Source organism: Cyprinodon variegatus, unplaced genomic scaffold, assembly GCF_000732505.1.
Source record: "Cyprinodon variegatus isolate N-32 unplaced genomic scaffold, C_variegatus-1.0 Scaffold678, whole genome shotgun sequence".
Taxonomy (NCBI): domain Eukaryota; kingdom Metazoa; phylum Chordata; class Actinopteri; order Cyprinodontiformes; family Cyprinodontidae; genus Cyprinodon; species Cyprinodon variegatus.
In genome coordinates, this window is record NW_015151131.1 from 222,373 (window position 1) to 239,144 (window position 16,772).

Sequence of the window (16,772 nt, forward strand, 5' to 3'; positions counted from 1 at the left end):
ATGCCGCGAAGAATTGAGGCAGTTCTGAAGGCAAAAGGGGGTCCAACCCGTTACTAGCATGGGGTACCTAATAAAGTGGCCGGTGAATGTACAAAAGCCTTTCAAAATTTTTTCAGTGATGTCATCATTTCTCTATAAAACCAAGATTTCCAGGATTTTACTGCCAAAATAATGTCCTAATTAAAGCTATGAATCTCTGTAATTCCTTCAGAGTTGCAATAGTTCTCTTGGTTTCCTCTGGTTGCTGACACCCTTATCTGGCCTTCCCCATTTAGGTGAAAGGTAAAGTTTTGGTAGGATTTCACTTTCTCAGATGCACTTTTCAGAAGATGGATTGAGCCTGAAAACACCACCTGCATGCTTCTACACAATGTCACCCCACAATGTATCCATCTCCATGCTGCTGTTTGATCACTGATGATCACAAATAAACAGAACGGTTGACTCTACGCTTAGATTAAATAACACACACGTGGAATCTGATCTGATTGCAGATCAAATTCCAGTTCATCCAGCATCTGGATGAACTGGAATTTGTTTAAAAGCATCAGGATAAGTTGGGACTACAGATAAGTAAGATGTGAAAGTTAAATCATTAGGAAAATCTTTAGTTTTAACTATATTTATGCAACTTGCACAATTAAATACTTTTCATTGTAAATGCAATTAAGATTTCCCAATTTGCACAAGTAACTCAACTAAATTTTACAAATGTCAACAAAAATACTGTTATTTTGATTAATAATTTACAGTTGATATAAACTGTTCCACCATAGAGTAGCTAAGCTTGTTATAAACAGCAAACACTGGAGCTACAGTACTTACATTGGTGAGAAAATATGGCATTGCTCAGTATCCAGGGGAACAGAGAGAGAAGCACAGGCACTGAAAGATAAGCAGTCAGCAGAAATAACAGAACTTTCTTCATATTTGCCACAGGCAAAGTGATTTTCCCTAATTCTCTTTAGGCTCCAGATCTGCTTCCTGGTTCAGTTTGGGTGGAGCAGCAGAGAAACCAGCAGGAGTGTTGGGAAATATAGGGACTGGAGGTCAATGTTCATCTCCCTTCTGCTGCTGCTGCTTGTTTATGTTTCAAAAAGGGAGACAGACGTAAAGAACAGGTTCCGTCTGCTAAAGAAAGTGATGCATTGTTCATCCTACATACATAACCAGTCCAACCAGAGGAGATTATAAGGTCAATGACCAGCAAACGCAGAGCAAAGCATTGTGGGAACTGGAGTTTTTCTTCTTCTTATGAGGTTTTATGGCTGTTGGCAAACTTGTGAGAAGTGCATTACCGCCACCAACTGATATGGAGTACAGCAAGGAAACAGGAAATGATTCACTCCAAAAAAAAATTTTTAACTTAACCCAACATAATAAATACTAAATCACCTTATCCCTCATCATTTTTATTTATCTTGAATTCATTGTAATTCTGCCAGTTTCTGACGCTCCTATCGGTTTTCCCATCATGCTTCCAACCGTTTAAGTCTTAAACTTCCAGATATTTTCTGCAGCTTTCACTATTATTACGTCTGTGCACTACAATTGATCTCTTCCACCATGAATAGAACAAAATCTTTCTTTTTAACAATCAGTGAGTCTTCTTCAATTTTTGGACTTTTCTCCAGAGGTTTTGGATTTGCCGTGTGTTGAACTGTTGGTTTGGTTTTTTCTAACTGAGATGGGATCCTTTTTGCAGCTTCAGCGTAAGTTATTCCGAGCTCAAATTTCAGTTTTTTAATTTCCTCAAACCTCCACCACAGAGGAACTGCAGTTCTCTGTACAAATGCCTCTTTATACTAATAATAATAATAATAATAATAATAATAATAATAATAATAATAATAATAATAATAATACTTTTATTTGAAAGGAGCCTTACAATGCACCCTAGGTCACCTTTCAAATATAAAAAAAGATCAATAATAGGGAGATTGAGGTTGTGTGTAAATATAGTTATGTGGAAGAGAAACATTGCAGCCAATAAGCTTGCAATCATTTTTTATTTATAATTGTCTTCATGGCTTCAATTGTGCTCATCATATATTTTATCATTGTTTTAAGCTCCAGTTTTATCATTTGATAGCTTTTTTTATGTGCTTTTGCTTACAATTGTTTAGGGATTTTTATGTTGAGTGATGCTTTATTCTAATTATAGCAATGATTATAAGTTAATCATTTAATGCTAAACATACTTCAGTTGTGGCCCTCTTGATGGTCCCTTTCCAAGTGATAAAAGCTATGCCAGATGACCCCAAACAACAAATCAAGGTTACACAAACAGATCAAATTTTGCCCTAAAGCAAATTGGTTATATGGGTTTTGTTTTGTTTTTTGTCATTGTTCAGACTAAGCAGCAGGATAGTGAAAAAGTGGAATCTAACAACACTAAGACTGCTTCCAGATGATACGCAGACTACGTGGATTTAGAAAAACACTTATTTAGACCAGGGGAATTAAAAAAAATCCCAAAACACACTATGGATTTGGTCTAAACCAGCTGTCATGTAAGAACAGGAAACTAATGCTGCTGTTCACACTGGCTCACCAAAGTTGTTCAGTAACACCCCTATGTAAGCTTCAACATTCAGAGTTTGATATTTAACTGTTATAAAATATAGATCCATATTGCCTTATTTCAAAGTTTCAGTGGGATTTGAGAGCAGATTCTCAGCCAGGGCCAACAGGATATTGATGCTTATCATCACTCAAAGAATTAAGAAAGATCTAAAAGCAAAAGTGGTGCCACCTGGTGATGAATATCTAAGACAGATAGTGAGGTCCACCTTTATTCATAAGCATAGGAGATTTATGTAATCAGCAGAGATGGGAAGTAACGAAGTACAAATACTTCGTTACTGTACTCAAGTAGATTTTTCTGATATTTTTACTTTATTTTACTACTTATTTTTATGTTGACTTTTTACTTCTACTCCTTACATTTTTACACAAATATCTGTACTTTCTACTCCTTACATTTTAAAAAATTGGCTCGTTACTTTAGTTTTGAATCATTTCAATGGAGTTACCGTTATTATTTTTCACGTCATCAATACCAAATTCAATCTAATTGGATGGGAATCTACGTTGCATTTGACGCACCACTACAAGATGAATCGACAGATTCGGCGGTATTCATTGGCGGCAAATCATTGCAGCTTGGTGGCGGTGGCGTTAGCATAGTAGCATGGACGACGAGATGATTGAAAATGAACACAACGGAGATCTAGTCCTATTGGCAGACATCCATTTAAAATGTAGGCAACGGCATGAAAAAAGTGGTTTCTACTTTTATTTTTATACTTTAAGTAAATTTACAAGCCTGTACTTTGTTACTTTTACTTGAGTAAAGAAGTTTAATCAGTACTTCCACTTTTACCAGAGTATTTTTTTAACACAAGTATCTGTACTTTTACTCAAGTACGGAAAGTGAGTACTTTGCCATCTCTGGTAATCAGGTGTTTGCTTGTATTTTGCCTGGATGTGATAGAAAGAGGACTATTACATGTGTTGAAATAGCTCAGTCCAAGTCCTAACTTTAATCTCATGCATAATCTAGCGAGGTAGCAAAAGATAAGGGTGATGGCAAAGAGGCCTTCTAACTTAAAAAAAAGAGCTCATTTCCCAAGGTTATTACTCGAAATATAACTGGTAGCACACAAATAAGCCGGCCTGCTATTAAAAAAAAGGGTTTGATTGCTGCAACTTGAATAAAGTTTTATTCAACTGATTAAAAATGTTTCAGATATTTTTTTAAGTTTTTTTAATACTATGTAAAGGAAAATCAACATCTCAGAGATGTCTGACTCATTTCTATCAGAAACAAACTTAGTGTAAAAAGATATTTTAAATCTCACTTTTCAAATGTAAGATCAGGTATAATAAGTAAAATACAATGTTTAAGATTTCTTGTTGGCTTTCTGTTTTGTTTAGCACCCATTGGATTATCAGTAGGCCACATGACCTATCCTATGAAGAGTTTCTTTGAGGCGTCCCTGAGTTTTCAACCTTTTTCTCACAGAAGTTCGCTACGGTTGTGTGTTTTTCCGTACAAAGAGACCCTTTGAGATAGAAACATAGTAAAAGCTTTAGAACAGAGGTCATCAACAGGGGGGTATTGCATAGGGGTCGCAAAAGTTTTGGTTGATTAGACTTTTTTTTAATATTGAACCCTGCAATTTTTTCCACTAATTGAAATGTCTATGATTACGCATTAACATGAATTCAACACACTGGATAAATGGAGGCAGAAGATGTCTTTCAGTCATCAATGCACACATTCAGCGACACACAGGAGCTCTTTCAAGCTGGGCACCGTTTCATTCACAACACCTGTCCCATCAACCAGGAATCAGAAATACTTTAATAATCCCAGGAAGAAATTACTTTAGTTACATTACTCCATCTGTAAGAGTGACTATAGGACCAGTTTGATATAAAACAATTTCATAAAATATATATAATTATGGGGTCCCTGCTCCATCTCGCCATCAGTTTGGGGGTCCTTAGCCAGAAAATTTTTATAAGGGTTTCCAGGCAATATCCAATGTACACCGAGGGGTGGCCGAAAATGGATCGACACCAGAACCTTAGTGTCAATCTATACTAATCCAACAGGATAATTAACAACCACAACATCCATATTTTCCAAATAAATACTAACTATACTTTCCTCCACCCTTTGATAACAAATAGACACATATTTAAACATCCTTGCTTCCTAGTTATAAGTTATAGTGGATAAAGTTTTCCATTGTCATTACTTACCTACTTTTATCAATAACCAATCTGCATAAAATTGATAATTACAAGTACTAATATCTACAAAAATTAAATTAAAATAGTTATTTATCTATGATTAACCGAAGAATCCGAGATGACTTACATTTTCTCTTTACCCTATATAAAAACATCTAGTTCTGAAAAGAGCAGGAATTCTGTACTTATCATCTTTAATGTTAGTATATTGATGTGCATAATTAACCACAGTGTTTTTGTTGTCAAGTAATTGTTAATGTATGAAAAATGTATGCAAATGTGCACAGCGCCCCCCACTGAAAAAGATGGGTAGCCTGGTCAGCAAGGACCTGAGGAAGAGCGGCTGCTGACGTCACTCTGCTGCGCCTGCCGCTCAGAATGCTTTTTCTGTTTCGAGTACTTTGCTGGCAGACCACGAAAACGAAAAAGCAATGTCCGCTGTGTTTTCTCTTTGATTATGCATAAAATGTGCAGATAGGATATTTGCAAATGCAAATAGGATGACTGATTACTAATTTCATTTATGAGTCAAATAATGGAGCCACATTCTTAAAAATGAAAAAGTAATTCTGAAAATGCTTTTTCATTTTCAAATTTTACATTTCAGATTTAATTTTGGTATGTATTTGCTGGGGTACATTTTGAAAAATAAAACAAATGTCTTCTTTTTTATTTTAATTTAGTAAAAAGATGAGCATTGTTAAAGACGAGAATTGAAGTGCAAACAGGGTTATTGATTACTAATTTCATTTATGAGTCAAACAATGCAGCCACATTCTTAAAATGAAAAAGCATTTCTGAAAATGCTTTTTCATTTGAAATATGGTAACGATTTGCTTCCATACTTTAGAAGACAGTGCAGAGCAGTTCTCCTTCTGTCCACTAGGGGGAGAAAGGAACCAGTCAGGCCGCTGCTCTCAGTAGCCCCGCCCCTTCCTCTATCAGCCGCTTTTCAAAATCCGCTACAAACCTCTGGAGGGATTGAACATCCAGAGTGACTCAAGGAAGCAGGGAAAGAGATTTTTTTCCTCAGCAGGCTGTAGTTTTTCCTCAGGAAGAAGAAGCCGTTCAGCTCATACTCTGGGCCTGAGAGGAAAGCCTCCCTACCAGGATAAACCCGGCGGCGCTGCCAGCAGCCAGACATCCTCTAAACTTTTTATTTTATTGACATTTTACCACAAAGATTTGGATCTGAGAAGCAGACAACTGTTAGCCGAGTTTGGGGGCTTCGGTAAGTTTTTCATTTATTTATTCATTATTGCTCAAACTAACAAAATTAAAGCTTTAGTTGAAATGTTATTTCTCTTTCTTGAAGATGAAGTTTGCTAAATGTTTCCTTTAAACTGTGAAATTAGCTGTTAGCTTAGCCCATCATTGCTCTATACGGTTAGGCTGTTAAACGCCAAATATTCATGTGTCTCCAACTTTTAAAGTTTGTTAATAATGAATAAAAATCTACACCTATAAAGCTAAGCAATGAGGTTTATTGAAAATAAATAAACATTAGTTGGTATCTTCCTAACTGTGTTTAGATGGAAAACTCTTCTTATTGGTCCCTGTTGATCCATAAACATTAGATCATCCTTTATTTTGCTTTGAACATTTCTGCTGAATTTAGGAAATTCATAATAAGGTATTAGGTGAGATTTTTCTTAAATTAATAACTTTTATAGCTGTGCTTAGTGCAAGAAATTATCAGTCAATTTCTGAGCTGCAAACTTAAAGCTGGGTAGAAGATGGAAGAAATATAAAGTATATTTTTTTAATGTTTAAAATGTGTGCTGCAGGTCCTGGTTGGATGATTTTGTTAGGGAAAAAATGCATATTTATTGTTATTTTCTTGTTAATCTGCACCACACAATGTTAATTTTCTTTAACTTATTTTCCAACTCTTCAGTGTTTAGTTTATTGAGTTACTGGCAGTGAACCCACAGATTAATGCTCAATCAAGAGTTCATTTATTTAGTTAGTTTTGTTAAACTGTTAATATTTGTTCTTCCAATCAAAGATTACCTTTGATTAGAGAAAAATTTATACTTTTTCATCTTTGGATTAATGATTATGGACAAAAAAACATTTAGATTTTAATCAGAATGTGAAAATCTTCACATTATTTCAGTTTTTTAAACAAAAGTCAAGTTTTTCTGTCTTTGTTTGTTTGTAGCCTTTTTAAAACAGAAAGAAAAAGCTACTCTAGATTTTGGGTTTGTGAAATAATCCCTCATTACTTCATCAGTGTGCTTATGTTCAGTACATGGAAACATACAAAGAGTGTATTTCTTTTCGCCTGTGTAATGAAATATCCACGATGTTGTGGGAGCTATTCTCAAATTGGGAAATTTTGTGTATATAGAAGTTTATCTAGATGCTCTGTGTTCCAAACTTTTCTTTCTTATTTTCTTTCTTTATATTTATTCCCTTGTATAATCCAGATTTTAACAGAATGATAAATGATTGTCATGATTACAGCAATGTCCTGACGTATCAACAGGCTGCTAATTTAAAAGAGAAGAGCACTTTCCTGACTAACATCTGCTGGAGATAATGAATGCAGTCACCTATGAATGCTGGGATGGCGTGCAGGGATTAACCGCATTGTTATAAGTTGGAGTGGGTGATCTTTGGGTCGCAGCAGCTGTCGTCTCCTAAGCAGCTCTGATGTAGCGGAGGTGAAAGTCCAACAGGAGAGACTGATGAAAGCAAAGAGAACCAGCTGTAGATGAAAATACATTTTTAGATCCCTCCAGTTTACTCATCACTCACTTTCTTTAGAGGGATTTGCTAAAATGAGCTCTATGCTCAATAAAAGTCCAGATGTAGGGCCCTGATTGATTTTTGTTAGGAGGCAGCTATTGTTTGGGTTGAAAGGCGGTCCCCGAGTCTGGAGTGTGGGGGACACCTGGCCTGCCTGAGTGCTTGATGATCTCTGAGAGCAGCTGGAGAAGCAGAAGGGGTCAGACGGCACATGCACAATGCAAAAATGCTCAATCTGAGCGTGGGGAGCGCTAACTTTTCTGATAGGAGCCTGCTTTAATTACTCAGAATATTTGCTGAGGTAGCTGAGCTCGGATTGTGTTTGTTTCATATTAGGAGATTCTTCTAAACAACCAAATAAGATTTTTCTTGCAAGCCAATGGAAGATCTAGTGGGTTGATTACAGCCAGCTGACCAGCAGTATGCAGCATTAGTGGGACGGGTCTTCTCTCAGGCGTCCCGTTAAGATGACTTTTAAAGTAAAAAAAACAGCACACACCTAACTGTAGGTAGGATGAGAAAAAAACTCCCGCATCTTGCTGCTGTTTCTCATTTTCTGCCTGAGGCTCCAGGTTGCTCACATGACTCTGAGTTCAAGTTTTGTTTTCCCTTCTGTTCCTGATAATCCATTCTCTGTTTTATCAACCATCTGGGATCTGTAGTTTCTTTTTTTTTTATTTCAAAACAAAGTTTTCACTACTTTAGAGAAATGGACGCTCTCAGTTGAATGCCAAGTTCAACCACGCTATCCTCTTTTTCAATAAAACCAAACGAAGCATCATAAACGAAACTGAAGAACTGGATCTGTTGGTTTGTAATTCATGGTGTGAACCAGTCAATGTTGGGACAGTGACCCTGAGTAACCTCTCTTCCTGTACTTTGTTGTAAACATTTGATCATTTTACTGCTCTGTTATCAGTCCCCTTGGATCAGATCAAACATTTGTTCCTGAAGGATCCGTGTCGCAGCTCAGACGACGCTTCAATCCTTCAGACTCTACAAGGTTACATTTCTCTGCTTTCTTTTCTTTCCTTCAGCTTGTTTTAAATGATTCTGATTGTGTAACCACCGTAATCGGATCCAATAAAAGCATCTCTTCCACTGCATCTGAAGAAGTGTGTGTTTAAAGCTCAGTTCTTGAGCAACATTTACCTGATAGTCTCCTTGCTGTAATTGGATTAGCCAAAGCCTCCGCCTGGCATGACGCTGGAGGAGTTTGTCAGAAGCTCGGTTGCTGAGCGGCTCCCCCAGCGTTGTTGAAATTGACGCTCCCACCCTGTTAGTAAGGCTGCTTCATATGACTGATCTGTAAACTTTCATTTATTTTGCAGCTGACTGTGAACTTGTGCGTCTTTATCGTTCAGGGCAGGCTGCTGTCCTGTGGGATGGATGACGGCCAAGAGCAGGACAACTCTGAGGAGCGCCTGAAGGAGGTTTTCTACAGCTTTGACTCAAGCGGCTGCGGCTCTCTGAGTCCGGAGGAGCTCTCTGATCTCTGTCAATCTCTGAACCTGGACGATGCAACGCCTATCCTTCTCCATCAGCTTCTCCAGGACCAAGACAACTTCACTGCCAGGGTGAGATTTATTATCTCCTTCAGCAAAGCGAAGGGCCTTGAAAGTCTTGAAACGCCCTACAAAGTCTTTGAGAAAGATCTTCCTGGATCTTTCAGAAATGCTGTTTAGCTCCAGGACTCGCTGAATTCTGATCCCACTAGAACTCCCACTGGCCGCCAATTAGACCGCTGACATTTTCCCCAACGGAACGCATGAGGAGTGATGATGTCATCAACTGAGATGGCTCTAGTGTGCAATATAAACCCATTGTGGATACGTAAACCTTAAATCAGGTCTAATATATATTTTTCAAAGGCTGTATTGTACGCTATTATTATTTACGTTCTAAATTTGTATTAAAAATAAATCTGTAGAGTAAGACTCTTTAATACACAGGTTCAAAGTTTTAAATTACAATTTTATTTACAGAAATTGATTGATTCCCCCCAAACATTTCCCACAGACCACCTTTACACATTTATGACAAATGTAATAAGAGCGTTTTTTGTGCAGCGTTGAAGCACCTTCAGCTGTTCTCTGCGCCTCACTAAAGCTGCTCTTCAGCGACGGAGAAGCTGGAAACCTGCGGTTTGCCTGCAACTGTTTTACCAGTTCAAGGATAAAATCTCTGCGTGAAAAAGTGACCTTCAAACTGCTCCTGAACAAAACCAATTCATTTATAGCTGATATCATAAATTACAGCCACAGGCCACTGGAGCTTTTACAGAATCCTTTCTAATCATTGATCCGACACATCCACTCCGACCTGTGTGGGATCATAGTGGACTAAAGGCTCTGGTTTGGCTTTTGGGTGGATGTGGACCGGCTGATGTGTGGGCAGTGCTTCAACAAATGTTATACTATTTTCTGATGGGTCACTGATACGTCTGCGTTTTCCCGGGGATGGGTGATCATCCTCGGACTCGCTGTCAGAATCAGAGCCGCTTCCTACCTTGTAGTTTTACAAATTACAGGGTTTCTGTGGGTCATTAAAAATCATTAAAAGTCATTAAATAATTTTTTTTTATAAATTAAGGCCTTAATTGGCATTAAAATTCATGAAATTTGATAATCGTGGCATTGAAATGCTTCGGGAAAAGAAGCTTGAGGCGGAGAAAAGGCTAAAGTTGGGAAAGGGAAAATGCAAATTTGAACCAAAGTTGCGGGAAAACGAGGAACGCGGGACATGGCTGCTGCCTGTCCATGGTGAAGATGACCAAGGATTTTGCCGTATATATATATATATATATATATATATATATATATATATATATATATATAGTCATGGGAACTTGTTGATTAAGATTATTTCTAAGAGCATTAAAAAGCATCAAATCAGAGTTACTCATTGATGTATAAACCCTGAATTAGCATGAAGCACATCCTCTAATTGTGTTCATTTCTTTAGCTTTCCAGAGGAAAACCTCTTAGTATTATTGGCTGCTCTGCTACAGCCCAGCTCCTTGTCTGTATACATGTTACTGCTTTGTTTGCCCTCTTGTTGAGAAAATCTCCCTCTCATTGGCTCTCATTCAGTGCGTCTATCACCAAGACAACCAGTCTAGTTAATCATTACTCGCAGGATTTCTTTCTTCATGTGAATATCTAAAACAAAAGCATGAATCAAATATTAAAACTGTTTACGTGTGATGTTGACTGATAATTCAGTTTGTTCTCCATAGATGTTGTTTTTTGTTTTTTTCCAAAATGCTTCTCTCCACACTTGCCTGAGGTTTTGTTTGTGTATAAGCGTGTTGCAGACGGGTGCTTATTGTCTTGCATGTGCGGGTTTATGTGTAGGCAGGGGAAACGCTAGACTAGAGGCCAGTGAACTGATTGCACCATCATGGCGCTCAACAATAACGTCAAAAAGAGAGAAAGAAGATAAAGGATTTCTAAAGGCGCCAGCCGTCGGCCTCCAAGGCACAAAGAAAATCAGCATATTCAGGGTTGGCAGCTGCTGATTGTTGAAGTATGACCTCCTTTGCTCCCGATCCAAGCCCCGGACAGCCAGGGACACCCGCTATCAAGCCGAAAATTACAGTCAGCTTAAGGAATTTGGTAAAACTTTCTTTGAGAAAGATGCGAGATATTGCTGGAATTCTGCACCAAGAACGACAAGCCAGACTTTTCTATAAAAATAAACAAACCCTAACTTTAGATGCAGTTTTCTTTTTAATCAAAAGCCAATCGATGTAAGCCTCAATGCATTCATAACTTCAGGTATTTCAGAACTTCCTTATCCACCCCAGGCCATTTTGATTTTTGGTCGTTTGTTTGTTAATCCAGTTCCATCTGCAGCAAAGCTTTCTTGTGTTCTGCTGCATCATCAGTTTGTGGAAAAACACCAGAGCTGATTGGGATGAGCTGATCCCACCACCTCTAAGATCTTTAGTTTACTTTTTAAAAACTTTGTGACTTTGAAAACTTCCAGCTGTGTTTTTGTTGGAGTATATTTGTCATTTTGGGGGAATAAAATGCAAGTTGTAGGTTTTAAAAAAAAGTTTTATCCAACATTTTTTTGTTTGTTTTAATTTAGGTTAATTTTGACCAGTTCAAGCATGCACTCATCCTGGTTTTGTCATCAACCATTGAGCCCCAAGCTGAGGAGGAACCCGTGTCAGAGCCAGGTAACGTCTGGATGAATAACAGTCAAGTTAAATATTGAATATGGAAGAAAGCGTTGCTTTTCACAAAGTCATCCTAGTGTAGAAGGTGAGCTGGAGCCCCCATGCTGACTCTGCGGCAAACTAGCTGACTGTTGTGTTTCTGCGTCACGACTGTCACTCTGATACGTCTTCATATTACACAAACAGGAACCTGCCATTTTAGTCCAAAATAGATTAATATGGAAGAAAAACAGTGTCATTGGATTCTGCCTTATTTTTAACACCGAATTTTAAACACAGAATTTTTTTAGACATTGAATTCCTTACACTCAATTTTTATCCGGTAAAAATTCAGCTGCAAAAAAACTTTTTTTCTTCTTCATTTCGGCCAGCGGCCGGTTTGCCGCCGGCCGCTTCTTCTGGATCAAACCAAGAGCCTTGGCAGACAGGGGTGCCGTACTAGCTGTGATTGGCTCAGTTGTTTCACCCAGTCTGATAAGAGGAAAAACTCTAATAGCTGTCTGTTAGTAGCTAACTGACGAACAGCGCTGAGCCCAGCCGATGTGACCAAATGAGCTAATTTAATTAGCTTGAAGCTGCTAGACTCTATCGAGTGTAGATTGCTTTCGCTTGAGTTCACCAAAAGGTCAACACATTTATGGCTGAATTTTTGCAGCTGAATTTTTTTCGGGTGAATTTTTACCAGATAAAAATTGAATGTAAGGAATTCAATGTCTAAAAAATTCAGTGTTTAAAATTCGTTGTTAAAAAAACTCAGTGTTTATAATTGGGTGTTAAAAAAACTCAGTGTTTAAAATTCGGTGTTTAAAAAACTCAGTGTTTAAAATTCGGTGTTAAAAAAACTCAGTGTTTAAAATTCGGTGTTAAAAAAACTCAGTGTTTAAAATTCGGTGTTAAAATAATTCAATGTTTAAAATTCGGTGTTAAAAAAATTCATTTTAAAATTCGGTGTTAAAATAATTCAGTGTTTAAAATTCGGTGTTAAAATAATTCAGTGTTTAAAATTCGGTGTTAAAATAATTCAGTGTTTAAAATTCGGTGTTAAAAAAACTCAGTGTTTAAAATTCAGTGTTAAAAAAAGGCAGATTCCAACTAGACTGTTTTTCTTCCATAGATTAAATGCTCTGATGGTTGATCTTGATAGACGGGATGGTAAAGGTAAAAGTAGTTGTTTTAGTTAACATGTCAGTGGAAAGAATAATATTTACATATCAGGTGAATTTCCTGGAAAAAAACGCCTTAAACACTCTTGATCTGTAACGTGATAGCAAGCTTTGTTTGGTCAGCGAATTTAGAGAAGTTGTCAGCTTTAGAGAAGTGGCTGCTGGAGATGTTGAGTGCATATTAGTCACAGAGGTTATTCTTAGTCTTCATGTCTGGACTTGAACTAAAGATGCTTAAAATAAATCAGACAACAGCTTTTAATCAGCTTTTATAAGCAGAAAAGCTTTTTCCTATTTATTAAATGCATCATCACCGATAATTCTTACTATTTTGGATGCATTATGCATCAAATAAACTGGTTTCCTAAAGAAGTACTTTACATTTTTAGATTTGTGCGTATGTACTTTCAGCATATCAGTTTTTTGAGTGACATTATAAGAAGCAAATAGGGGATAAGTTTTTACTTTTTGTCATCGTTTTCCTACAGAGTCTCCTGAGATCCAACCGAAGTTTGTGAAAGGCAGCAAACGTTACGGCCGCCGCTCCACTCCAGAGTTACTGGAGCCGCCTCAGAACCTGTCTGAAGTTACCAACATCAACGCAGCCGCCGAGGAGGATTTGGAGGACAACTATGACTCGGCGGTTCCCAGGAAGCGTGAGGTAAAGAGTTTTTCTGCATCGTAATGTGTTGGATGCCATTCTTATCACCTCCTGTCCTTGCGTGTATTTTTTTAACACGGCATCCTCAGCCTGGCATTTAGGCAGTATTCTTAGTTAATCAGCTTAGGGCCATTCAGAGCGGGCCTTAAAATGTAACGTGGATGCTCCAGGGCTGGATTTACGGGACACGGTCGATTGCACAACTCTGTGCTCTCTGTAAATAACAGGAACATTAATTCCTGTTCAAAAAGCCTTGGATTATCAACACGTAACCAAGGTTGGTGCCACGTCTCTGATTTCTGACACCATGGCTGGAGCTTTGCTTCCACATTACCTCCTAAGAGTTACGGGATGGTAAAATCCCGAGCACTTTAAGAATGGCCGCCATGACCTTTGGATGTTTGGGTTAACCTTTTCTGTGAGACATTTGATGAAAAGTTGTTTTTTCCCTTTTAAGGGACATGAGAAACCTGCAGATCTGCAGCATCTCCTCCCTGTTTCTGTGATTTCATTTCCAAAGTACAACAGTTACATAGCTTTTATTAAAGCTAAAATTCCTACTTTAGCTGACAGTTGAAATGTTGAGAAATACTTAAAGGTGACTCTTTGAAAGCATATTTTTTATTGCATTTTGTAAAAGATCAGTAATTTACTTTAGTTATTTTCCAAGTTGTGGATAAGCATAATGAGACGAATCAGGTTCCGGAATTTAGTTTTTACACTAATTTAACTAAAATATACAAATCAGATCTTTTTACATTACTTTATATTTGGATTATGACCCTTTCTTTGATTAAAACATTAAAACTGTGTTGAACTTACAGCTTGCTTTATTTTTGGTTCCCTTTTGGGTTAGAAGATGTGGAAAAAAATCATTTGAAATAAAAGATCTTTTACTGGGACCAGTTTAAACACCAAACTGCTCCTTTTCTTATTTTCTTTTGTTCTTTTCCTGTTGAACTGTTATTTAAATCTACAGTTTAAGTGAAATATGTTATAATTTCCTCAACTTATTTAATAGAGATTCGAAAATGAACCTGTTTGTCAAGATGGTAGTAAAATCAGATAAAGATTTATTGTTAACATTAAAAAAATATATAAAATTGCTGGTTAAAATATGGAAAATTGAAAAATATAGAGTTTGAAATGGAAGATTTTTTGGAGTTGTGTAAAAGTGTGTAAAAATGTTTTCAGACTAGGGGCACTGGAGGAAAAAAAAGGAAATCTAGATAAGTAATTTTTCTTAAAATAAGTGCATTTGTTCTCGGATTCAGGAGGTAAGAGACATTTTGCCAATGGAATAAGACAATTTACACTTAAAATTAGAAAACACAATTGCATTGTCTTATTTCAAGTACATATTATCTAATTATCTTATTTTAAGAGTAAAAATACTCATTCTATTGGCAAACTACCTACTTTACCTACTTAAATTAAGAGTAAATACACTTAATTGAAATGTTTCCTTATTTCTAGATCGTTTTTCCAGTGGGGTCAGCAGGTAATTTAATACACTAGTATCTTAACATCGGCTCAACACATTTAGTTTCTGGATCTAAAGGGGATAGGAATGAGCCAGATGCTTACTTTTTTATTTATTTATTCCATAATAAATTAAACTTCTCTTTTAATGTGATCCCTGAGAGGCATTTGTTCGTTTGAGGGTTTCGACTCACTGCTTTTGTTATGTGAAAAGTGCATATTTTAAAATATTTAAGGCTAACTGCGCTGCACTTTTTTCCCGTCTCCTGGTTAAAAACTATTTTTCTTCACGCTGCAAAGCTAGCCAATTGTTCCTGAGCGTGGATGGATGTTAATATCCTCATCTCTGTCTGACTCCTCCCCCCCCAGATGCCTGCAGCTTGTAGACTAACTCTGAATGGAAGTGTGTCCTGGTATTTATGCTCTTTGCTTATGGGGGCCAGCAGATGGGGCTGGGTCAGGGGGGGGCTGTGCCTCAGAGACCCGGTGTTTTTTGGAGGAGGAGGGTGTAGGAACAATGCTGCACCCCCCACACCCCCTGGATGCCTCCACTCCATGTATCAAAATGCTGCCCCCAGAATCCCATCTGCTCTCTGCTCCGTCTGGGCTGCCTCTGCAGACAAAGGAAGGCCACTCTGGGACTAGTTTTCAGATCATAGGTCCCACCTGCTCAACCGCTTTAATCGGCCCCTGAAAGCAGTGGACTGTGAGAAATCACCACACTGTTATTTCCAGCATTCGTTCTTATATATTAACTTTTGTGTTTTATTTCCTCCTGCAGCGCTGGAATCCCAACGAAAGCAGCTCAGAGGAGTACGAGGCTGAGGGTACGTGGGAGTCGGTAATTTCTGAAAGTTTTCTTCTAAGCGATAAAGTTTGTCAGCAGTGGATTTGGTTTTCTTCAAAAAGGTCAAATGCATCTTTGGAACCCCGATGAGCCAAGCACGCCCCGGGGAACCAGCGAGCCTCTGTCGGCCCGCGTGGAGGAGCGACTGCGTGGAGCTTGCGAGGAGCTGGAGATGGACTGGGACGGCTGTGCTGCTCACTCTGAACTGCTGGCTCTGTGTGAACATCTGGGCCTGGAGGTCAGTCTGAAAGGGAAGGAAGTTCAATGCCAATCCTTCAGCTTCTGAGAATGAATAGAAAATTGAAAACAAAAAGAGAGTTATTTTTAAACAACAGCTTTTATTTTTCTAGGTGAACAGTGATGTCCGCCTCAGTCTGACTGATGATGGAGAGATGAACGTACAGGATTTTTTCTCCAGAGTCGTGAACAACAACAAACCGCTAACGCCCTCCGCTTCCACTCCATATAGGCAACTCAAACGGCATCACTCTACTCAGGTGGGCTACAAGGGTTTTATTAGCAACAAACTGTTTCACACCGCTGCCAAACATTTCATGTAATTTATGGTATACACACAAAGTATTGCATAATTACGAGGGAGAAAAAATATCCTTATTTTGCAGCTTTTTTTTTCGCAAATAAAAACCTTTTATATTTGTATTCACTCCCTACATTAAATAATTAAAAACAATTATTTTTCCATTTTTCTCTTGCCTGCTCAGTAAATGTGACTTTCACATTTCATTTGCCCAGAAACTATTTTTCCTTGCCCAGTATAATGTTTGATAAATATAGTTCCTAATATTCATTTTTGTATATATATCAATGAAACATGTTTGTTTTTTAAATGTTTTTTGTAATTCAGTATTTTTTAAGTTTCCAGGTTCCTGGTGTGTATCTGCATGCGTCAGATAA

General features: G+C 37.6%; 2 protein-coding genes across 4 annotated transcripts in view; one reads left to right on the plus strand and one right to left on the minus strand.

Annotated features, from left to right (window-relative positions):
• The window catches only part of abhd12b (abhydrolase domain containing 12B), an 11,514-nt gene extending 5,606 nt beyond the window's left edge, over nt 1-5,908 (minus strand). The window contains exons 1-2 of the mRNA XM_015394206.1: nt 5,752-5,908; nt 5,094-5,168 (exon numbers count right to left, since the gene is read on the minus strand). Coding sequence (XP_015249692.1) covers nt 5,094-5,168; nt 5,752-5,908 — 232 coding nt within the window. The remainder of the gene's footprint in view (nt 1-5,093; nt 5,169-5,751) is intronic.
• nin (ninein) overlaps nt 5,743-16,772 on the plus strand; it is a 36,995-nt gene continuing 25,965 nt past the window's right edge. For all 3 annotated transcript variants that reach the window (XM_015394227.1, XM_015394228.1, XM_015394229.1), the window contains exons 1-7: nt 5,743-5,995; nt 8,883-9,095; nt 11,614-11,704; nt 13,356-13,528; nt 15,792-15,837; nt 15,920-16,095; nt 16,208-16,354. In XM_015394227.1, coding sequence (XP_015249713.1) covers nt 8,904-9,095; nt 11,614-11,704; nt 13,356-13,528; nt 15,792-15,837; nt 15,920-16,095; nt 16,208-16,354 — 825 coding nt within the window. In that variant the 5' untranslated portion in view covers nt 5,743-5,995; nt 8,883-8,903. The remainder of the gene's footprint in view (nt 5,996-8,882; nt 9,096-11,613; nt 11,705-13,355; nt 13,529-15,791; nt 15,838-15,919; nt 16,096-16,207; nt 16,355-16,772) is intronic.